Genomic DNA, 18,137 nt, shown 5'->3' on the forward strand with positions numbered 1-18,137 from the left:
AGTTTTAAACTAGGAAAAGAGACTCTTAATCTTAGACTTTGGACCACACAGCCACTCCACTGAATCACAGGCTAATAATTGCTAGCCACACTGATTGATTGTTAGCCACACTGATTCCTTCCAAACCACTCATTGTTGAATTTGCAATTTCCAACTTGTTGTGTAATGTTTTTGGCCGATGAACACCAATAAGTTTCATCTATAATTTTACTTCATTATTTCTCTTCATATGACAAGGATTAAAAAGGATTTGCCAGTAGATTGTCGACTTGATTCATGATGATGACTGTTAGTTAAGATTTTGAAAGTATGATGTTGACATGATCAGTGCAATCAAAGCTATTGTAGATGTAATGTGATTTTACATTTTATCAGTGGCCAATGACCTTGAGCCTTCTTGGATGGGCACTTCTATTGTAACTCTATGGCAGCACCCAAGGGGCTGGAATTTTCTAGCTCTACCCTTAGACTTGGCGATGATGATGTGTCCTCATGAGTGACAGAACACTGAGACAATCACGGTGCAACACTACCACAGAAAACACTGAGCTACGCTGAAACACCTGCATTTTGGAGCTGATTTACTCAAGAAAACAGAAAAGAGACCACGTTTCTATGCGGCTTTATTATCTCAATGATATATATTCTTTTACATTGTTTGCAAACTGATATGTGACGCGTATTAATGCCAAAATAACATGCAAAACAGAAAAGTCCCCCCAACAAATGTTTTGGGGCCCCACCTGCCCTGAAATACGGGTCACCACTGGACATAACATAGTAAATCTAAATCCTGGACACTCAAATTAGTGTGACAAGTTACATTTGGTATGGTTTCATGAGATTGGAATTCGTAACAGCATACATTTTTGCAAATTTGCTTCATATTGTACAGTTAGCAAATTCCTAACATATTGTACATTTTGCAAATTTGTAACATATACAAATTGTTATTTGTAACATATCATTCAAAATGCATGATGGACATCCACAAATGAATACATAACATACTAAACCTAACATATCATACTAAATGGATTGTCACAGATTTACATACACAATAATACGAAATGCTCTGAAACCAGGTTGCATTTTAGTGTGATCAATTCTTAGCAAATTACTTCACTACAATGCAATGTTTGTTTTTACTATCAGTATTTGCCTTCATACCATAAGCCACAGATTTCAAAAGACATAAGTATTGCTTCTATTACTTTACAGACTATTTCATTGGCTATTGTGTGATATGAGGTTGTTTGATTAGGGATAAAGACAGATGAACAAAATGCTTTATAACAATACCAGTAAGCTCTCCCACCCATGATTGTATGTTACACCTCTTTTAGTGTTGTTAATCTTATGAGAGGTCTTTTTAACTATATGTTTATGACAATACCAGTAAACTCCCATTACGCTCTTTTACAGTAGATTTGGCTCATAATATGAAATGTGGCTTTTGACAGCTAGTTCAACATATCAGTAGAACAGGTTGTGTGTGTTTGCTAACCCATAGCCCCTATCTCTTACCCCTAGTCCCTATCCCCTACCTCCTAGCTGCTACCCCTAGTCCCTACCCCCTAGGACTAACCCCTACTTCTAGATTGTACCACATACCTCCTACCCCTTGGCCCTACCCCATTCCCCTGTATCCTCTATCCCGTTCCACCTACCCTGTTTCCCCTACCCCCTAGCTCCTACCTTGTAGCCCCTAACGCGTAGCCCCTAACGCGTAGCCCCTACTCCCTAGCTCCTACCCTCTAGGCCTTTTCCCCTACCCCTAGCTCCTACCCCTAGCCCCTACCACCTACCTCCTCATTCCTACCCGTAGGACCTACCCCCTATCTCCTACCCCGTAGCCCTACCCCATAGCCCCTACCCTGTATCAGTAACCCCTACTCATAGCCCCTATCCAATAGCCTCTACCCTATTCCCCTGTACCCCCTAACTCCTAGCCCCTACCCCCAGCTCCTACCCTGTAGCCCTGAACCTGTAGCCACTACTCCCTAGCTCCTACACGTAGACCCTACTCCTAGCCCCTACCCACTACTTCCTAGCTTCTAGCCTCTCCCTCTAGCCCCTACCTCCTAGCTCCTGCCCCTACCCCCTAGCGTCTAACCCTAGACCCCACCCCTTACCTCCTAAGGGTTGGGGGGGGGTGGGGGGGGGCAGCAAAGTACGGGATGTATTTATTATTATTATATATTTTTAAACCCCCCCCCCCCCCCCCAATTTTGCGGTATCCAATTGGTAGTTACAGTCTTGTCCCATTGCTGCAACTCCCGTACGGACTTGGGAGAGGCGAAGGTTGAGGGCCGTGCGACCTTCCGAAACACGACCCAAACAAGCCACACTGCTTATTGACACAATGCCCGCTTAACCTGGAAGCCAGCCACACCAATGTGTCTGAAGAAACACCGTACACCTCGCAACGGTGTCAGCGTGCATGCGCCCGGCCCACCACAGGAGTCGCTAGAGCGCGATGGGACAAGGAAATCTCGGCCTGCCAAACCCTCTCCTAACCCGGATGCTGGGCCGATTGTGCACCGCCTCATTGGTCTCCCAGTCATGGCCAACTGTGATACAGCCTGGGATCGATGCAGTGCCTTAGACCACTGCGCCACTCAGGAGGCCCCCGCAAATTGATTTTAACAAACAATTGGTCCCCCCCAAAATGTGTCCCTCCGTTAAATTGCAAAATCCCAATGTGGCCCTCGAGCCAAAAAGTTTGCCTACCCCTTCCCTAGCTCCTACCCCTGGCTCCTACGCCTAACTCCTACCCTCTGGCTCCTACCCCCTAGCTCCCACCCCTGGCTCCTACACCTAACTCCTACCCCCTAGCTCCTACCTCTAGCTCCTACCTCTAGCTCCTACCCCTAGCTCCTACACCCTAGCTCCTACCTCTAGCTCCTACCCCTAGCTCCTACCTCTAGCTCCTACCCCTAGCTCCTACCTCTAGCTCCTACCCCTAGCTCCTACACCCTGGCATAGACCCTTCATTTGCTGTAGATCTGTTTGCTGACACATATTTTCAACATCTCTTGTTTCTTTTCAATACCAGTGTCCTTTTTTAAAAAGGTCAAATGTTTTTCTTTTTGAAAATTGGCATGTGGAACTGAACTAATGTTTGTTTTTTGTAGGGTTCTGTGTGTATTGTTTGTCTTTGTGTGGCTTATCATATCTTGTCGTATCTGTACATGGATTTCTTCACACATTTCCATACACCCACTATAAATATTTTGTCTATGGTAGGCTCAGATCTGTTTTCTTGTTCAGATTACATCATAATGTTACTAAACCAGTTATCACATCTTCAACAAACAGATGGTATTAACCCATTTGTCTCTCTGTAAGTCAGTTAAAATAGAAAGTAATATAATATAAGCATTTATAAAACAAGTGTAATGCTTTATAACTTGTTATAATGATGTAGAAGACTTTATAAAGTCTGACAAAAACCTTGTCTGTTCCAGTGGTGGGGTGCAGACAGCTGTTGGACCCTGGGCCATGTTGGACCCTGGGCCGTGCCCAGTTCTGGTACGGAGGTTGCCAGGGCAACGGAAACCAGTTTGAGTCGGAAGCCAGGTGCAGGAGCACCTGCGTCCGCACGTAACAGACAGTTGTGCTTTGTTTAAAGAGAGGAGGGCCGTGTGCAAAGCCTGCACATTTCCCAATGTTGATGTCAGAGGGATGCACTGAGGACATGGGGTCCTATCTATCTATGGCTGCATCCCAACTCTCCCAAGGATGTGGAGTGTGTAAGTGCATACTTTGGGATAAGGGTGGAGAATCGGGACACAGCCTCTCTATCAGTTACAGTTTGACCAAAGATCAGGTGAACAACAGCACTGCTACACTGATGCTCCAGAGAGGACCTGTATACTCTATTTCTCTATTGTGTTCTTTATGTAGTCTGTGAACTACCCCCTGTACTGTACAAATATTCAACCTCTTTATATTTGTTATATTTTCACACACCCTTGTTTTTACTCATTGTGTTGCTTCAAATAATTGTCCATTAAAAGACACCTTAACTTCCAAACCAAAAACACTGAACAGATTATCACGGGTCAGGAGTCTCATAGAAATATAGAAATATAGAAATATAATTTTAAGTTGAAATCTTGACTAAGTTCAGTACACGTCTTTAGCTAACAATCTGAATGTAATATTGCGTTAGACCTTCAGAAATCTATAGAACTCATTAAGTACATACTTCTATTTTCATTTGAACATAATATCACTATAACCTATGTTTTACTTGAAGTTGTAAAATATATATATTTACATTGTACAACAAAAGCAAAGAAGGAAATGTGAAACTCAAACAGAATGAATTTAGCTGTTTGGTTGAATAAATATATAATAAAATATAGAATGCCCGAATCATAAGAACCTTTAATAAATACAGTGCCTTGCAAAAGTATTCGGCCCCCTTGAACTTTGCGACCTTTTGCCACATTTCAGGCTTCAAACATAAAGATATAAAACTGTATGTTTTTGTGAAGAATCAACAACAAGTGGGACACAATCATGAAGTGGAACGACATTTATTGGATATTTCAAACTTTTTTAACAAATCAAAAACTGAAAAATTGGGCGTGCAAAATTATTCAGCCCCCTTAAGTTAATACTTTGTAGCGCCACCTTTTGCTGCGATTACAGCTGTAAGTCGCTTGGGGTATGTCTCTATCAGTTTTGCACATTGAGAGACTGACATTTTTTCCCATTCCTCCTTGCAAAACAGCTCGAGCTCAGTGAGGTTGGATGGAGAGCATTTGTGAACAGCAGTTTTCAGTTCTTTCCACAGATTCTCGATTGGATTCAGGTCTGGACTTTGACTTGGCCATTCTAACACCTGGATATGTTTATTTTTGAACCATTCCATTGTAGATTTTGCTTTATGTTTTGGATCATTGTCTTGTTGGAAGACAAATCTCCGTACCAGTCTCAGGTCTTTTGCAGACTCCATCAGGTTTTCTTCCAGAATGGTCCTGTATTTGGCTCCATCCATCTTCCCATCAATTTTAACCATCTTCCCTGTCCCTGCTGAAGAAAAGCAGGCCCAAACCATGATGCTGCCACCACCATGTTTGACAGTGGTGATGGTGTGTTCAGGGTGATGAGCTGTGTTGCTTTTACGCCAAACATAACGTTTTGCATTGTTGCCAAAAAGTTAAATTTTGGTTTCATCTGACCAGAGCACCTTCTTCCACATGTTTGGTGTGTCTCCCAGGTGGCTTGCGGCAAACTTTAAACGACACTTTTTATGGATATCTTTAAGAAATGGCTTTCTTCTTGCCACTCTTCCATAAAGGCCAGATTTGTGCAATATACAACTGATTGTTGTCCTATGGACAGAGTCTCCCACCTCAGCTGTAGATCTCTGCAGTTCATCCAGAGTGATCATGGGCCTCTTGGCTGCATCTCTGATCAGTCTTCTCCTTGTATGAGCTGAAAGTTTAGAGGGACGGCCAGGTCTTGGTAGATTTGCAGTGGTCTGATACTCCTTCCATTTCAATATTATCGCTTGCACAGTGCTCCTTGGGATGTTTAAAGCTTGGGAAATCTTTTTGTATCCAAATCCGGCTTTAAACTTCTTCACAACAGTATCTCGGACCTGCCTGGTGTGTTCCTTGTTCTTCATGATGCTCTCTGCGCTTTTAACGGACCTCTGAGACTATCACAGTGCAGGTGCATTTATACGGAGACTTGATTACACACAGGTGGATTGTATTTATCATCATTAGTCATTTAGGTCAACATTGGATCATTCAGAGATCCTCACTGAACTTCTGGAGAGAGTTTGCTGCACTGAAAGTAAAGGGGCTGAATAATTTTGCACGCCCAATTTTTCAGTTTTTGATTTGTTAAAAAAGTTTGAAATATCCAATAAATGTCGTTCCACTTCATGATTGTGTCCCACTTGTTGTTGATTCTTCACAAAAAAATACAGTTTTATATCTTTATGTTTGAAGCCTGAAATGTGGCAAAAGGTCGCAAAGTTCAAGGGGACCGAATACTTTCGCAAGGCACTGTATCATATGTACAGATAAGACCTACACAGATTATACGATTAACAGTTGTGGTCGATAGTGCAAGCCTACAGTTAAAGGCAAAGTCTGGAAGATTCCTTGCTTCTCAATGCAAATTTGATTAATGATATGCAAATGCCTTATGAGCTTAGTTCAACAGTCTCACCCTGTCACAAAAATAAACGATATTACTCTATTGTTCATGTATTTGTTGTCTATGTAAATAATGTATAGCTTCAAAATATGTTTAAAACTACAATGTCAGTGAATTTGAGAGTGGTTCCATTTCCTCAGTCTCATTGCTCAGCTTACCAAAGAAAGTGGCAATGTCAGGCTGTTGTTTCGACATTTAAACATGACACAGTAATAAGTTATTTCTTCAGTGCAGTAGTCCTTCTGTGATATCTCTGTATTAAGCAGAGACAGGTGTGGTGGTGTTACTCTCAATTTCAGCCGCTACAGCATCAGGGTTGTACCTGTACTTGTATCCATAGGGCCGTAGATGATAGGTGAAGTATTCCAGCGTGTACATCTCTACAGGGTAGATGTAGTGAAATGATACAATGTGATCTGAACAACAATCTGGGCCCTGGGGGAAAGAACAACGACAGTCTGATTAAGTATATTAATAGTCGTTTAGGTAGTATGCCAAATGCTTTATTAAGCCTGTATAAAACATTATACAAGTGTTTATATAAGGCCCTGCGATAGACATCAAGCTGCCTCACGATACAGTAACAAGATATAGGCTCTTGTCTTATGAGCCTTTCCTGCTCGCACAAACCTTGGCTACTTACTTATAATAAGTACAAAGCCATGAGTAATTATTTTCTTTAGCTACTCATAAGCCATAATCATGACACACTGAATTCTAATCCCAAAGCATCTATGACACCTTTCACAATACATTACACACAATACATTTATTTGTAGCTGTTTAGATACCACTACAGTCAGAGGCTGGCACCAAGATAATATTGAATGAGCTGAATTCCGTCATAAGCAAACAAGAAAACGCTCACCCAGAGACGGCGCTCCTCGTAGCCAGGGACTTTAATGCAGGGAAACTTAAATCAGTTTTACCTCATTTCTACCAACATATTCAATGTGCAACCAGAGGGAAAAGAACTCTAGATCACCTTTACTCCACACACAGAGATACATACAAAGCTCGCCCTCCATTTGGCAAATCTGACCACAATTCTATCCTCCTGATTCCTGATTACAAACAAAAAAATAAAGCAGGAAACACCAGTGACTAGATCAATAAAAAAGTGGTCAGATGAAGCAGATGCTAAGTTACAGGACTGTTTTGCTAGTACAGACTGGAATATCTTCCGGGATTCCTCCAATGGCATTGAGGAGTACACCACATCTGTCATTGGCTTCATCAATAAGTGCATCGATGACGTGGGTACCACAGTGACCGTACATACCCCAACCAGAAACCATGGATTACAGGCAGCATCCACACTGAGCTAAAGGATAGAGCTGCCGCTTTCAAGGAGCGGGACTCTAACACGGAAGCTTATAAGAAATCTCGCTATGCACTCTGACGAACCATCAAACAGACAAAGCATCAATACAGGACTAAGATCGAGTCATACTACACCGGCTCTGATGCTCGTCGGATGTGGCAGGGCCTGCAAACCATTACAGACTACAAAGAGAAGCCCAGCCTAGAGCTGCCTAGACACGAGCCAACCGGACGAGCTAAACAACTTGATACTCAATTCGAGGCAAATAACACTGAAACATGCATGAGAGCACCATCTGTACCGGAAGACTGATCACACTCTCCGCAGCCGATGTAAGACCTTTAGACAGGTCAACATTCACAGGGCCGCAGGGCCAGACGGATTACCAGGATGTGTACTGCGAGCATGCACTGACCAACTGGCAAGTGTCTTCACTGACATTTTCAACCTCTGTCCGAGTCTGTAATACCAACATGTTGTCACACCCTGGCCATAGAGAGCCATTGGATTCTCTATAGTGGTTTAGGTCAGGGTGTGACTAGGTGTTCTAGAATGTGTATTTCTATGTTGGTGGTTTTGTATGGTTCCCAATTAGAGGCAGCTGGTAATCGTTGCCTCTAATTGGGGATTATATTTAGGAAGCCCTATCTCCCACCTGCCCACCTCCCTCTGCAACTGGATCTTGGACTTCCTGATGGGCCGACCCACAGGTGGTAAGGGTAGGTAACAACACATCCGCCACGCTGATCAACACAGGGGCCCCTCAGGGGTGCGTGCTCAGACCCCTCCTGTACTCCATGTTCACTCATGACTTCACGGCCAGGCACGACTCCAACACCATCATAACATTTGCCGATGACACAACAGTGGAAGGCCTGATCACAGACAACAACGAGACAAACTATAGGGAGGAGGTCAGAGACCTGGCCTTGTGGTGCCATGACAAAAACCTCTCACTCAACATGATCAAGACAAAGGAGATGATTGTGGACTACAGGAAAAAGAGGACAGAGCACGCCCCCATTCTCATTGACGGGGCAGCAGTGGAGCAGGTTGAGAGCTTCAAGTTCCTTGGTGTCCACATCACCACCAAACTGGTCCAAGCACACCATGACAGTCGTAAAGCGGGCACGACAAAACCTATTCCCCCTCAGGAGATTGAAATAATTTGCCATGGGTCCTCAGATCCTCAAAAGGTTCTACAGCTGCACCATCGAGGGAATCCTGACTGGTTGCATCACTGCCTGGTATGGCAACTGCTCGGCCTCCGACCGCAAGGCACTACAGAGGGTAGTGCGAACGGCCCAGTACATCACTGGGGCCAAGCTTCCTGTCATCCAGGACCTCTATACCAGGCGGTGTCAGAGGAAGGCCCTGAAAATTGTCAAAGACTCCAGCCACCCTAGTCATAGACTGTTCTCTCTGCTATCGCACGGCAAGTGGTACCGGAGCGCCAAGTCTAGGTCCAAGAGGATTCTAAACAGCTTCTACCCCCAAGCCATAACACTCCTGAACAGCTAATCAAATGGCTACCCAGACTATTCACATTGCCCCTCCCCTCCCCTCCCCTCTCCACACCACTCTCTGTTGTCATCTATGCATACTCACTTTAATTAACTCTACCTACATGTACATACTACCTCAACTAACTGGTGCATCCGCACATTGACTCTGTACCGGCACCCCCCTGTATATGTTATTTTTTACTGCTCCTCTTTAATTACTTGTTACTTTTATCTCTTATTTTTAATCTGTATTTTTTTTTAAATTGCACTGCCGGTTAGGGGCTCGTAAGTAAGCAATTCACTGTAAGGTCTACCAGGCGGTGTCAGAGGAAGGCCCTGAAAATTGTCAAAGACTCCAGCCACCCTAGTCATAGACTGTTCTCTCTGCTATCGCACGGCAAGTGGTACCGGAGCGCCAAGTCTAGGTCCAAGAGGCTTCTAAACAGCTTCTACCCCCAAGCCATAACACTCCTGAACAGCTAATCAAATGGCTACCCAGACTATTCACATTGCCCCTCCCCTCCCCTCCCCTCTCCACACCACTCTCTGTTGTCATCTATGCATACTCACTTTAATTAACTCTACCTACATGTACATACTACCTCAACTAACCGGTGCATCCGCACATTGACTCTGTACCGGCACCCCCCTGTATATGTTATTTTTTACTTCTCCTCTTTAATTACTTGTTACTTTTATCTCTTATTTTTAATCTGTATTTTTTTTTAAATTGCACTGCCGGTTAGGGGCTCGTAAGTAAGCAATAACCTGTTGTATTCGGCACATGTGACTAATAACATTTTATTTGATTAGATTACGCATGGAGATAGCATCACACCCACATACAGACCTGAAAAGATAATTGAATAGAGTGATATATATGATCGTACTTGATGTAAGTGTCCACTTCATTAGGGTTAGTCTATGCTCACCTCTCTTGGTTTGTAGTGGTCGTATAAGAGATACCAGGGCCGTTTTCTGGGTGGCTCTTTGACCAGGTACTTCTGTGGTGGATAGGGATGAAACGTCTGCCTTCCCTTCACATCTCTGGAGTCCCCCGGCTCCACACCCATAGTCTCCATACACTTCCCTAGAGCCATGTCTTCTATGGTGGAGAAGTGGGAACATTTCCCAGTGTCGAATCCCTTGATGAACCTTCTGACGGCTTCTTTACTGAGGACATAGCCGGCTCCACCACTCATGTAACCCTGCTGGACGAACGGGCGGAACCTTCTCCCAAAGTATACAGGCTTCTCCGGGTCCTGTTTAGACAATGTGTGTCGGAGGTTCTCGATGACCACGAACGTGTCATCGTCGGCTTTGAGGACCCAGTCGTAGTCGTTGCGGTGGTGTTGGTAGATGTACTGGAAGGCTCTGATGGTCTTCCAGTAGAGCTGGTCTCGTCCCTCAGTTACGTTGAGCCCCACCGTGGGGAATTTTGTCTCCACTGAGCTCATGTAGAGGACTTTGTTGCATCGTTTGCCCCAGGTGGCCCGGATGTGTTTGGTTCTGGACTCCAGGTTCTTAGGCCCAGTCATGATCCAACATAGTACTCGTACATTTTGGGACAGGCTGGCTGCAACACTCCTGTCCTCATCTGAAAGAGATCATTTAAAAATAATGAATAAAAAGTGTGGTCAATTAGCACATGGTGTCCCAAACTTGGTCCTGGGGTGCGTGCTTAGACACCTCCTGTACTCCCTGTTCGCCCACGTCTGCGTGGCCGCGGACAATTTCAACACCATCATTAAGTTTGCTGACGACACAACGGTGGTTGGCCTGATTGCCGACGACGTTGAGTCAGCCTACAGGGAAGAGGTCAGAGACCTAGCAGTATGGTGCCAGGACTACAACTTCTCCCTCAACATCAGCAAGACAAAGGAGCTGATCGTGGACTACAGGAAACAGAGGACCAAGCCTGCACCCTTCCACATCGACAGGGCTGTAGTGGAGCAGGTCGAGAGCTTGAAGTTCCTCTGTGTCCACATCACTATGGAATTATCATGGTTTACACACACACCAACACAGTCATGAAGAGAGCATGACAACACCTCTTCCGCTTCAGGAGGCTGAAAAGATTTGGCATGGGCCCTCAGAACCTCTAAAAGGTATACAGCTGCACCATTGAGAGCATCTTGACGGGCTGCATCACAGCTTGGTATGGCAACTGCTTGGCATCTGACCCCAAGGCGCTACAGAGGGTAGTGTGTACGGCCCAGTACATCACTGAGGCCGAGCTGCTTGCCATCCAGGACCTCTGTACCAGGTGGTGTCAGAGGAAGGCCCTAAAAAGTTATGTTCTATCTGCTACTTCATGGCAAGCTGTACTGGTGCACTAAGTCTGAAAGCAACAGGGCCCTGAACAGCTTTTCAAATCAAATCTAATTTTAGTTGTCACATACACATGGTTAGCAGATGTTAATGCGAGTGTAGCGAAATGCTTGTGCTTCTAGTTCTGATCATGCAGAAATATCTAACAAGTAATCTAACAATTTCACGCCAACTACCTTATACACACAAGTGTAAAGGAATTAATAAGAATATGGACATAACAAATATTTGAATGAGCGATGGCCGAACAGCATAGGCAAGATGCAGTAGATGGTATAGAGTACAGTATATACATATGAGATGAGTAATGTAAGGTATGTAAACATTTTATAAAGTAGCATTGTTTAAAGTGGCTAGTGATACATTTATTACATCAATTTTTCATTATTAAAGTGGCTAGAGATGAGTGGCTAGAGATGTGTGTTGGGAGCAGCCACTCAATGTTAGTGATGGCTGTTTAACAGTCTGATGGCCGTGAGATAGAAGCTGTTTTTCAGTCTCTCGGTCTCCGCTTTGATGCACCTGTACTGACCTCGCCTTCTGGATGATAGCGGGGTGAACAGGCAGTAGCTCGGGTGGTTGTTGTCCTTGATGATCTTTTTGGCCATCCTGTGACATCGGGTGGTGTAGGTGTCCTGGAGGACAGGTAGTTTGCCCCCGGTGATGCATTGTGCAGACCTCACTACCCCCTGGAGAGCCTTGCGGTTGTGGGCGGAGCAGTTGCCGTACAAGGCGGTGATGTAGCCCGACAGGATGCTCTCGATTGTGCATCTGTAAAAGTTTGAGTGTTTTTGGTGACAAGCCGAATTTCTTCAGCCTCCTGAGTATGAAAAGGCGCTGCTGCGCATTCTTCCCCATGCTGTCTGTGTGGGTGGACGATTTAAGTTTGTCCGTGATGTGTACACCAAGGAACTTAAAACTTTCCACCTTCTCCACTGCTGTCCCGTCAATGTGGATAGGGGGCTGCTCCCTCTACTGTTTCCTGAAGTCCACGATCATCTCCTTTGTTCTGTTGACATTGAGTGTGAGGTTATTTTCCTGACACCACACTCCGGCAGCCCTCACCTCCTCCCTGTAGACCGTCTCGCCGTTGTTGGTAATCAAGCCTACCACTGTAGTGTCGTCTGCAAACTTGATGATTGAGTTGGAGGCGTGCATGGCCACGCAGTCATGGGTGAACAGGGAGTACAGGAGATGGCTGAGAACGCACCCTTGTGGGGCCACAGGGTTGAGGATCAGTGGGGTGGAGATGTTGTTACCTACCCTCATCACCTGGGGGCAGCCTGTCAGGAAGTCCAGAACCCAGTTGCACATTCCGGGGTCGAGTTTGGGGCAAGACCCAGGGACGAGTTTGGAGGGTACTATGGTGTTAAATACCGAGCTGTAGTCGATGAACAACATTCTTACATAGGTATTCCTCTTGTCCAGATGGGTTAGGGCAGTGTTCAGTGTGATTGCGTCATCTGTGGACCTATTGGGGTGGTAAGCAAATTGGAGTAGGTCTAGGGTATCTGGTAGGGTGGAGGTGATATGGTCCTTGACCAGTCTCTCAAAGCACTTCATGATGACAGAAGTGAGTGCTACGGGGTGATAGTCATTTAGCTCAGTTACCTTCGCTTTCTTGGGAACAGGAACAGTGGTGGCCCTCTTGAAGCGTGTGGGAATAGCAGACTGGGATAGGGATTGATTGAATATGTCCGTAAACGCACCAGCCAGCTGGTCTGCACATGCTCTGAGGACACGGCTGGGGATGCCGTCTGGGCCGGCAGCCTTGCGAGGGTTAACACGTTTAAATGTTTTACTCACATTGCCTGCAGTGAAGGAGAGCCCGCAGGTTTTGGTTGCGGGCCGTGTCAGTGGCACAGTGTTGTCCTCAAAGTGAGCGAAGAAGTTGTTTAGTTTGTCTGGGAGCAAGACATCGGGGTCCGCGACGGGGCTGGTTTTCCTTTTGTAGTCCGTGATTGACTGTAGATCCTGCCACATACCTCTCGTGTCTGAGCCGTTGAATTGCGACTCTACTTTTTCTCTATACTGACGCTTCGCTTATTCGATTGCCTTGCGGAGGGAATAGCTACACTGTTTGCAATCGGTCATGTTTCCAGTCACCTTGCCCTGATTAAAAGCAGTGGTTCACGCTTTCAGTTTTGAGAGAATGCTGCCATCAATCCACGGTTTCTGGTTGGGTAATGTTTTGATAGACGCTGTGGGTACAACATCACCGATGCAATTGCTAATAAACTCGCTCACCGAATCAGCATATTCATCAATGTTATTGTCCGACACTATGCGGAACATATCCCAGTCCACGTGATCGAAGAAATCTTGAAGCGTGGAATCCGATTGTTCGGACCAGTATTGAACAGATCTGAGCACGGGCGCTACCTTTTTTAGTTTCTGTCTATAAGCTGGGAGCAACTAAATGGAATCGTGGTCAGATTTTCCAAAAGGAGGGTGGGGGAGGGCTTTATATGCGTCGCGGAAGTTAAAATAACAATTATTCAGGGTTTTGCCAGCCCGGGTCACGCATTTAATATGCTGATACAATTTTGTGAGCCTTGTTTTCAGATTAGCCCCAGCTACAATAAATCCACCCTCAGGATGTTTTTTCCAGTTTACATAGAGTTTAATATAGTACTTTCAGGGCAGTCGATGTGTCTGATTTGGGCGGGATATACACGACTGTGATTATGATCGAAGAGAATTCTCTTGGAAGATATTGTGGTCGGCATCTGATTGTGGGGAATTCTAAGTCGAGTGAACAAAAGGACTTGAGTTCCTGTATGTTGTTATGATCACACCACGTCTCGTTAATCATAAGGCATAAACCCCCGCCCTTCTTCTTACCAGAGAGATGTGTGTTTCTGTCGGCGTGATGCGTGAAGAAGCCGGGTGGCTGTATCGACTCTGACGTATCCCGAGTGAGCCATGTTTCCGTGAAACAAATAACGTTGCGATCTCTGATGTCTCTCTGGAAGGCAACCCTTGCTCGGATTTCGTCTACCTTGTTGTCAAGAGACTGGACATTGGCTAGTAGTTTGCTCGGGAGCGGTGTGCGATGTGCCCTTCTACGGAGCCTGACCAGAAGACCGCTCCGTCTGCCCCTTCTGTGGCGCCGTTGTTTTGGTGTCACCGGCTGGGATCCGATCCATTGTCCTGGGTGGTGGACCAAACAGAGGATCCGCTTCGGGAAAGTCGTATTCCTGGTTGTAATGTTGGTGAGTTGACGTTGCTCTTACATCCATTAGTTCCTCCCGACTGTATGTAATAAAACCTAAGATTTCCTGGGGTAACAATGTAAGAAATAACACACATAAAAATAAAAAAAATACTGCATAGTTTCCTAGGAACGAGAAGCGAGGCGGCTATCTCTGTCGGCGCCGGAAGTAAGACTGCTAAATATCCGATAGGCTAAGGTACAGGCAGAGAATTTTCGAAATGCGTTTTTAGTGAGGCAGGCAAAAACTATCATACACGGGAGGATTAAATTACGGTGGAAACAGAGCTCTGAATAGAAGTGTGTCACAAAAAAAACAATACCTCACAATGATGGGGTGCCTCAAACTGAACTAAATAGTGTGATAATGACACACAGGTGTGTGAACAGGTGATCAGAATTCAGGTGATTGGGATCTGGAGAGTGAGTTGCATTCAGGGGATCTATGTGGGGTTTGAGCATATCATGAAACAAGGTGAGATCCAGATGCAGACACAAGAGGCAGATTGTTGGAGCTTTACAGTGTTTATTAATCCAAAAGGAGTAGGCAAGAGAATGGTTGTAGACAGGCAAAAGGTCAAAACCAGATCAGAGTCCAGGAGGTAAAGAGTGACAGACAGGCTCGTGGTTAAGGCAGGCAGAATGGTCAGGCAGGCGGGTACAAAGTCCAGAAAGAGGTAAGGGTCAAAACCTGGAGGACTAGAAAAAAGATAAATGCAAATAGCACGAGAACAGGAAAAATGCTGGTTGACTTGGAAACACAAGACGAACTGGCACAGAAAGACCGGAAACAGGGATAAATACACTGGGGAAAAACAACGACACCTGGGGGGGTGAAGACAATCACAAGGACAGGTGAAACAGATCAGGGCGTGACAGAGCATGTGAGTTGGAAGCAGACATTACAGCTGTTACTGTTAATTATCTATCTTCTTGACTAGTTACTTTATCCTTACCTATATGTACATTCTGTACAATGACAATCTAAATGATTCTGTGTGTTCAACTTTGTGGCAACAGTTTGGGTAAGGCCCTGTCCTGTTTCAGCATGACATTGCCCCCGTGAACAAAGCAAGGTCCATACAGAAATGGTTTGTCGAGACCGGTGTGGAAGAACTTGACTGGCCTGAACAGAGCCCTGAACTCAACTCCATCTTACACCTGTGGGATAAATTGGAACGTCGACTGTAAACCAGGCCTAATCGACCAACATCAGTGCCGACCTCACTAATGCTCTTGTGGCTTAATGGAAGCAAGTCTCCACAGCAATATTCCAACATTTAGCGGTTTCCTTCCTCTCTGGCAGCTGAGTTAGGAGGGACGCCTGTATCTTTGTAGTGACTGGGTGTATTGATACACAATCCAATGTGTAATTAATAACTTCTCGATGCTCAAAGGGATATTCAATGTCAGATTTTTGTTTTTACCCATCTACCAATAGGTGGGGTTTCCTTCTTTGCTAGGCATTGGAAAACTTCCCTGGCCTTTGTGGTTGAATCTATGTTTCAACTTCACTGCTTGACTGAGGTACCAAAAATCATGTTAAACACTTATTGCACACAGAGTGAGTCCATTAATTTATTTTGTGACTTCTTAAGCACATTTGAACTTTTCAAAACATTTCAGCTATTCATTTTTTATACATTTGTAAAAATGTCTAAAAGCATAATTCCACTGTGACATTATGGGGTATTGTGTGTAGGGCAGTGACACAAAATCTCAATTTCATCCATTTTAAATCAGGCTGTAACACAACAAAATGTGGAAAAAGTCAAGGGGTGTGAATACTTTCTGAAGGCACTGTATTTGAATCAGCTGTGTAGTGATAGGGCACCCACGTTTTTTTGTTGGGGGGCCAGGACCGAGTTTGGGAAACTGTACTTTATCCAAAGTATTTGGTTGTCATTGAAACAACTGCATATGGCCTATGCAGGAATCAAACCCCGAACAGTAGTGTTCCCAGCACTGTGCTCTTATCCACTGGCATCTTGGAACCAGAATTCTTTCAGGAATCACAGATGTTAGAAGATTCTCTCACACACACAAAAAAAGCTTTCTACTTAGACCTTACATCGTCATAGCAAGTGGAGAAAACCTCAAAACGCATTTGTTTACATTACATTCGTTTTTGATGAATAACATTTTACTACAATATTGGGATTAAGAAAGCCACAAATAAAATGCAGTGAATGGATATTCAGAAGTCAATTACCTGAGTGCATGTGTCTTGGAACCCTTTTGTCATTATGAACTCCACTGGAGTTACCCAGTGAGAAAACAGCTGGTTTTGCAGTGCTGGTGTCTGAGTAAACAATGTATTGAATAGACAGAAATCCTATACACAGCCCAGACACAAAGGGTACCAGTGAAAGAGTGATCATAATTCCCCTCTTTCAGACCAAACCCTGTGAGTGATACAAAAAAATAAGTGAGTTAGGGCAGGTGAACAAACACTTGTTAATTCCAACCTGTCAAAAATAATTTGCAAATATGCTATATACAATATACAACTGACGTTGATTGTGCTATCATGTTCAAGATCCCTTTACAAGTGGGGATGTATTTAAAATAAAGGATTGTAATAATGACTCTCAATCAAAGTTACTGTTACTTTTAAAGTTACAATAACACATTTTGCAACATTTTGATATTTAAATATTTTGATATTATCGTTGGTAATTTTTACTGGAAGAAAACGGGCTTACCTGTTCATACAAAAAGGTTTAACACAAATATTCTCCTCTGATTGTGGATAACGCATAGAAGCATGGATTGACAAGAGTAAGAGCACATAGCGGTGGGAGTGAGTTTTATAGGCAGGTGAACTCATGGTTTATCAGGTACCTCCTATACTCATGCATGGAATGTTACCAAGCAGTTTGTCTGAATTTTGCCATGTCTGATACATCTGATGACGAGACTGCGAGTATGTATGTGCGCTAGTAGGCTATAATTGACACATTTTCAGTCTGTGCATGATCATATCCACTGATACAAATGGTATCCGTATTTGTTGTTTAAATTCGGATATTGAACGAACGGTATACGGATCGTGCTTTCATACATTTATCTGCAATCACGAGAATGTTCTAGGAAACAAAAATCGATTTAGTCAGTGTCGCCCCTATTTTTTTCTCTTTCTCTTTGGGGGAGGGAACTCAAATAAAAATGTCATTTTTTAAAATAAATAACAACTTTGTAACAGTTCTATAACATGTTCATAACCACTCTTTATAATACTTGTCTCAGGTTACGATGGACATTGAGAATCCCCTGACTGATTTGGTTTTTGTCGTTTAGGCTACTGCTTAGTGCTGCAATGCATATATAATTTGGTTCAAGTCATTTCCATTAACTGGAACATATGAAATTCACGTGAATAACTTTCTACAAAGGTATTTGCTTTCACCTGCTTGCTCTCACATTTGTCACGAAAGGACTTGTGAACGCGATGTTTCGCTTGAAACCTGAATGTTGTGAGTTCGAGCCAGCAATCACAGATTAGTATAGCTAGCTTTAGTTAACATTCACCTTGTCATACAATCAGCCACCAAGTTGTCTTTGAAGGAAAGTCAAG

The 18,137-nt window shown here is 44.1% G+C and overlaps 1 protein-coding gene across 1 annotated transcript; it reads right to left on the reverse strand.

The window, feature by feature from the left end:
- Positions 1–5,856: 5,856 nt before the first annotated feature.
- Positions 5,857–17,057, reverse strand: LOC110488136 (glycoprotein-N-acetylgalactosamine 3-beta-galactosyltransferase 1-like). The gene is made up of 3 exons (XM_036971732.2): positions 16,773–17,057; positions 9,948–10,612; positions 5,857–6,621 (listed from the first exon to the last, which is right to left on the reverse strand). The coding sequence occupies exons 1-3, from the start codon at positions 16,939–16,941 to the stop codon at positions 6,445–6,447; spliced, it is 1,011 nt and encodes a 336-aa protein (XP_036827627.1). The 5' UTR covers positions 16,942–17,057; the 3' UTR covers positions 5,857–6,444.
- Between the last annotated feature and the right edge of the window lie 1,080 nt (positions 17,058–18,137).

This window comes from Oncorhynchus mykiss, chromosome 30 (assembly GCF_057628025.1).
Source record: "Oncorhynchus mykiss isolate SJ-2025 chromosome 30, ASM5762802v1, whole genome shotgun sequence".
Lineage (NCBI taxonomy): Eukaryota > Metazoa > Chordata > Actinopteri > Salmoniformes > Salmonidae > Oncorhynchus > Oncorhynchus mykiss.

What these genes read in the sequence shown, in the direction of transcription:
- LOC110488136 (XM_036971732.2), bottom strand. Translation starts at nt 16,941, where the DNA reads ATGATCACTCTTTCACTGGTACCCTTTGTGTCTGGGCTGTGTATAGGA. An exon ending in TCCAAGACACATGCACTCAG is followed by an intron (nt 10,613 to 16,772) that starts GTAATTGACTTC and finishes GATCTCTTTCAG; the next exon opens with ATGAGGACAGGAGTGTTGCA. An exon ending in ACCACTACAAACCAAGAGAG is followed by an intron (nt 6,622 to 9,947) that starts GTGAGCATAGAC and finishes TCTTTCCCCCAG; the next exon opens with GGCCCAGATTGTTGTTCAGA.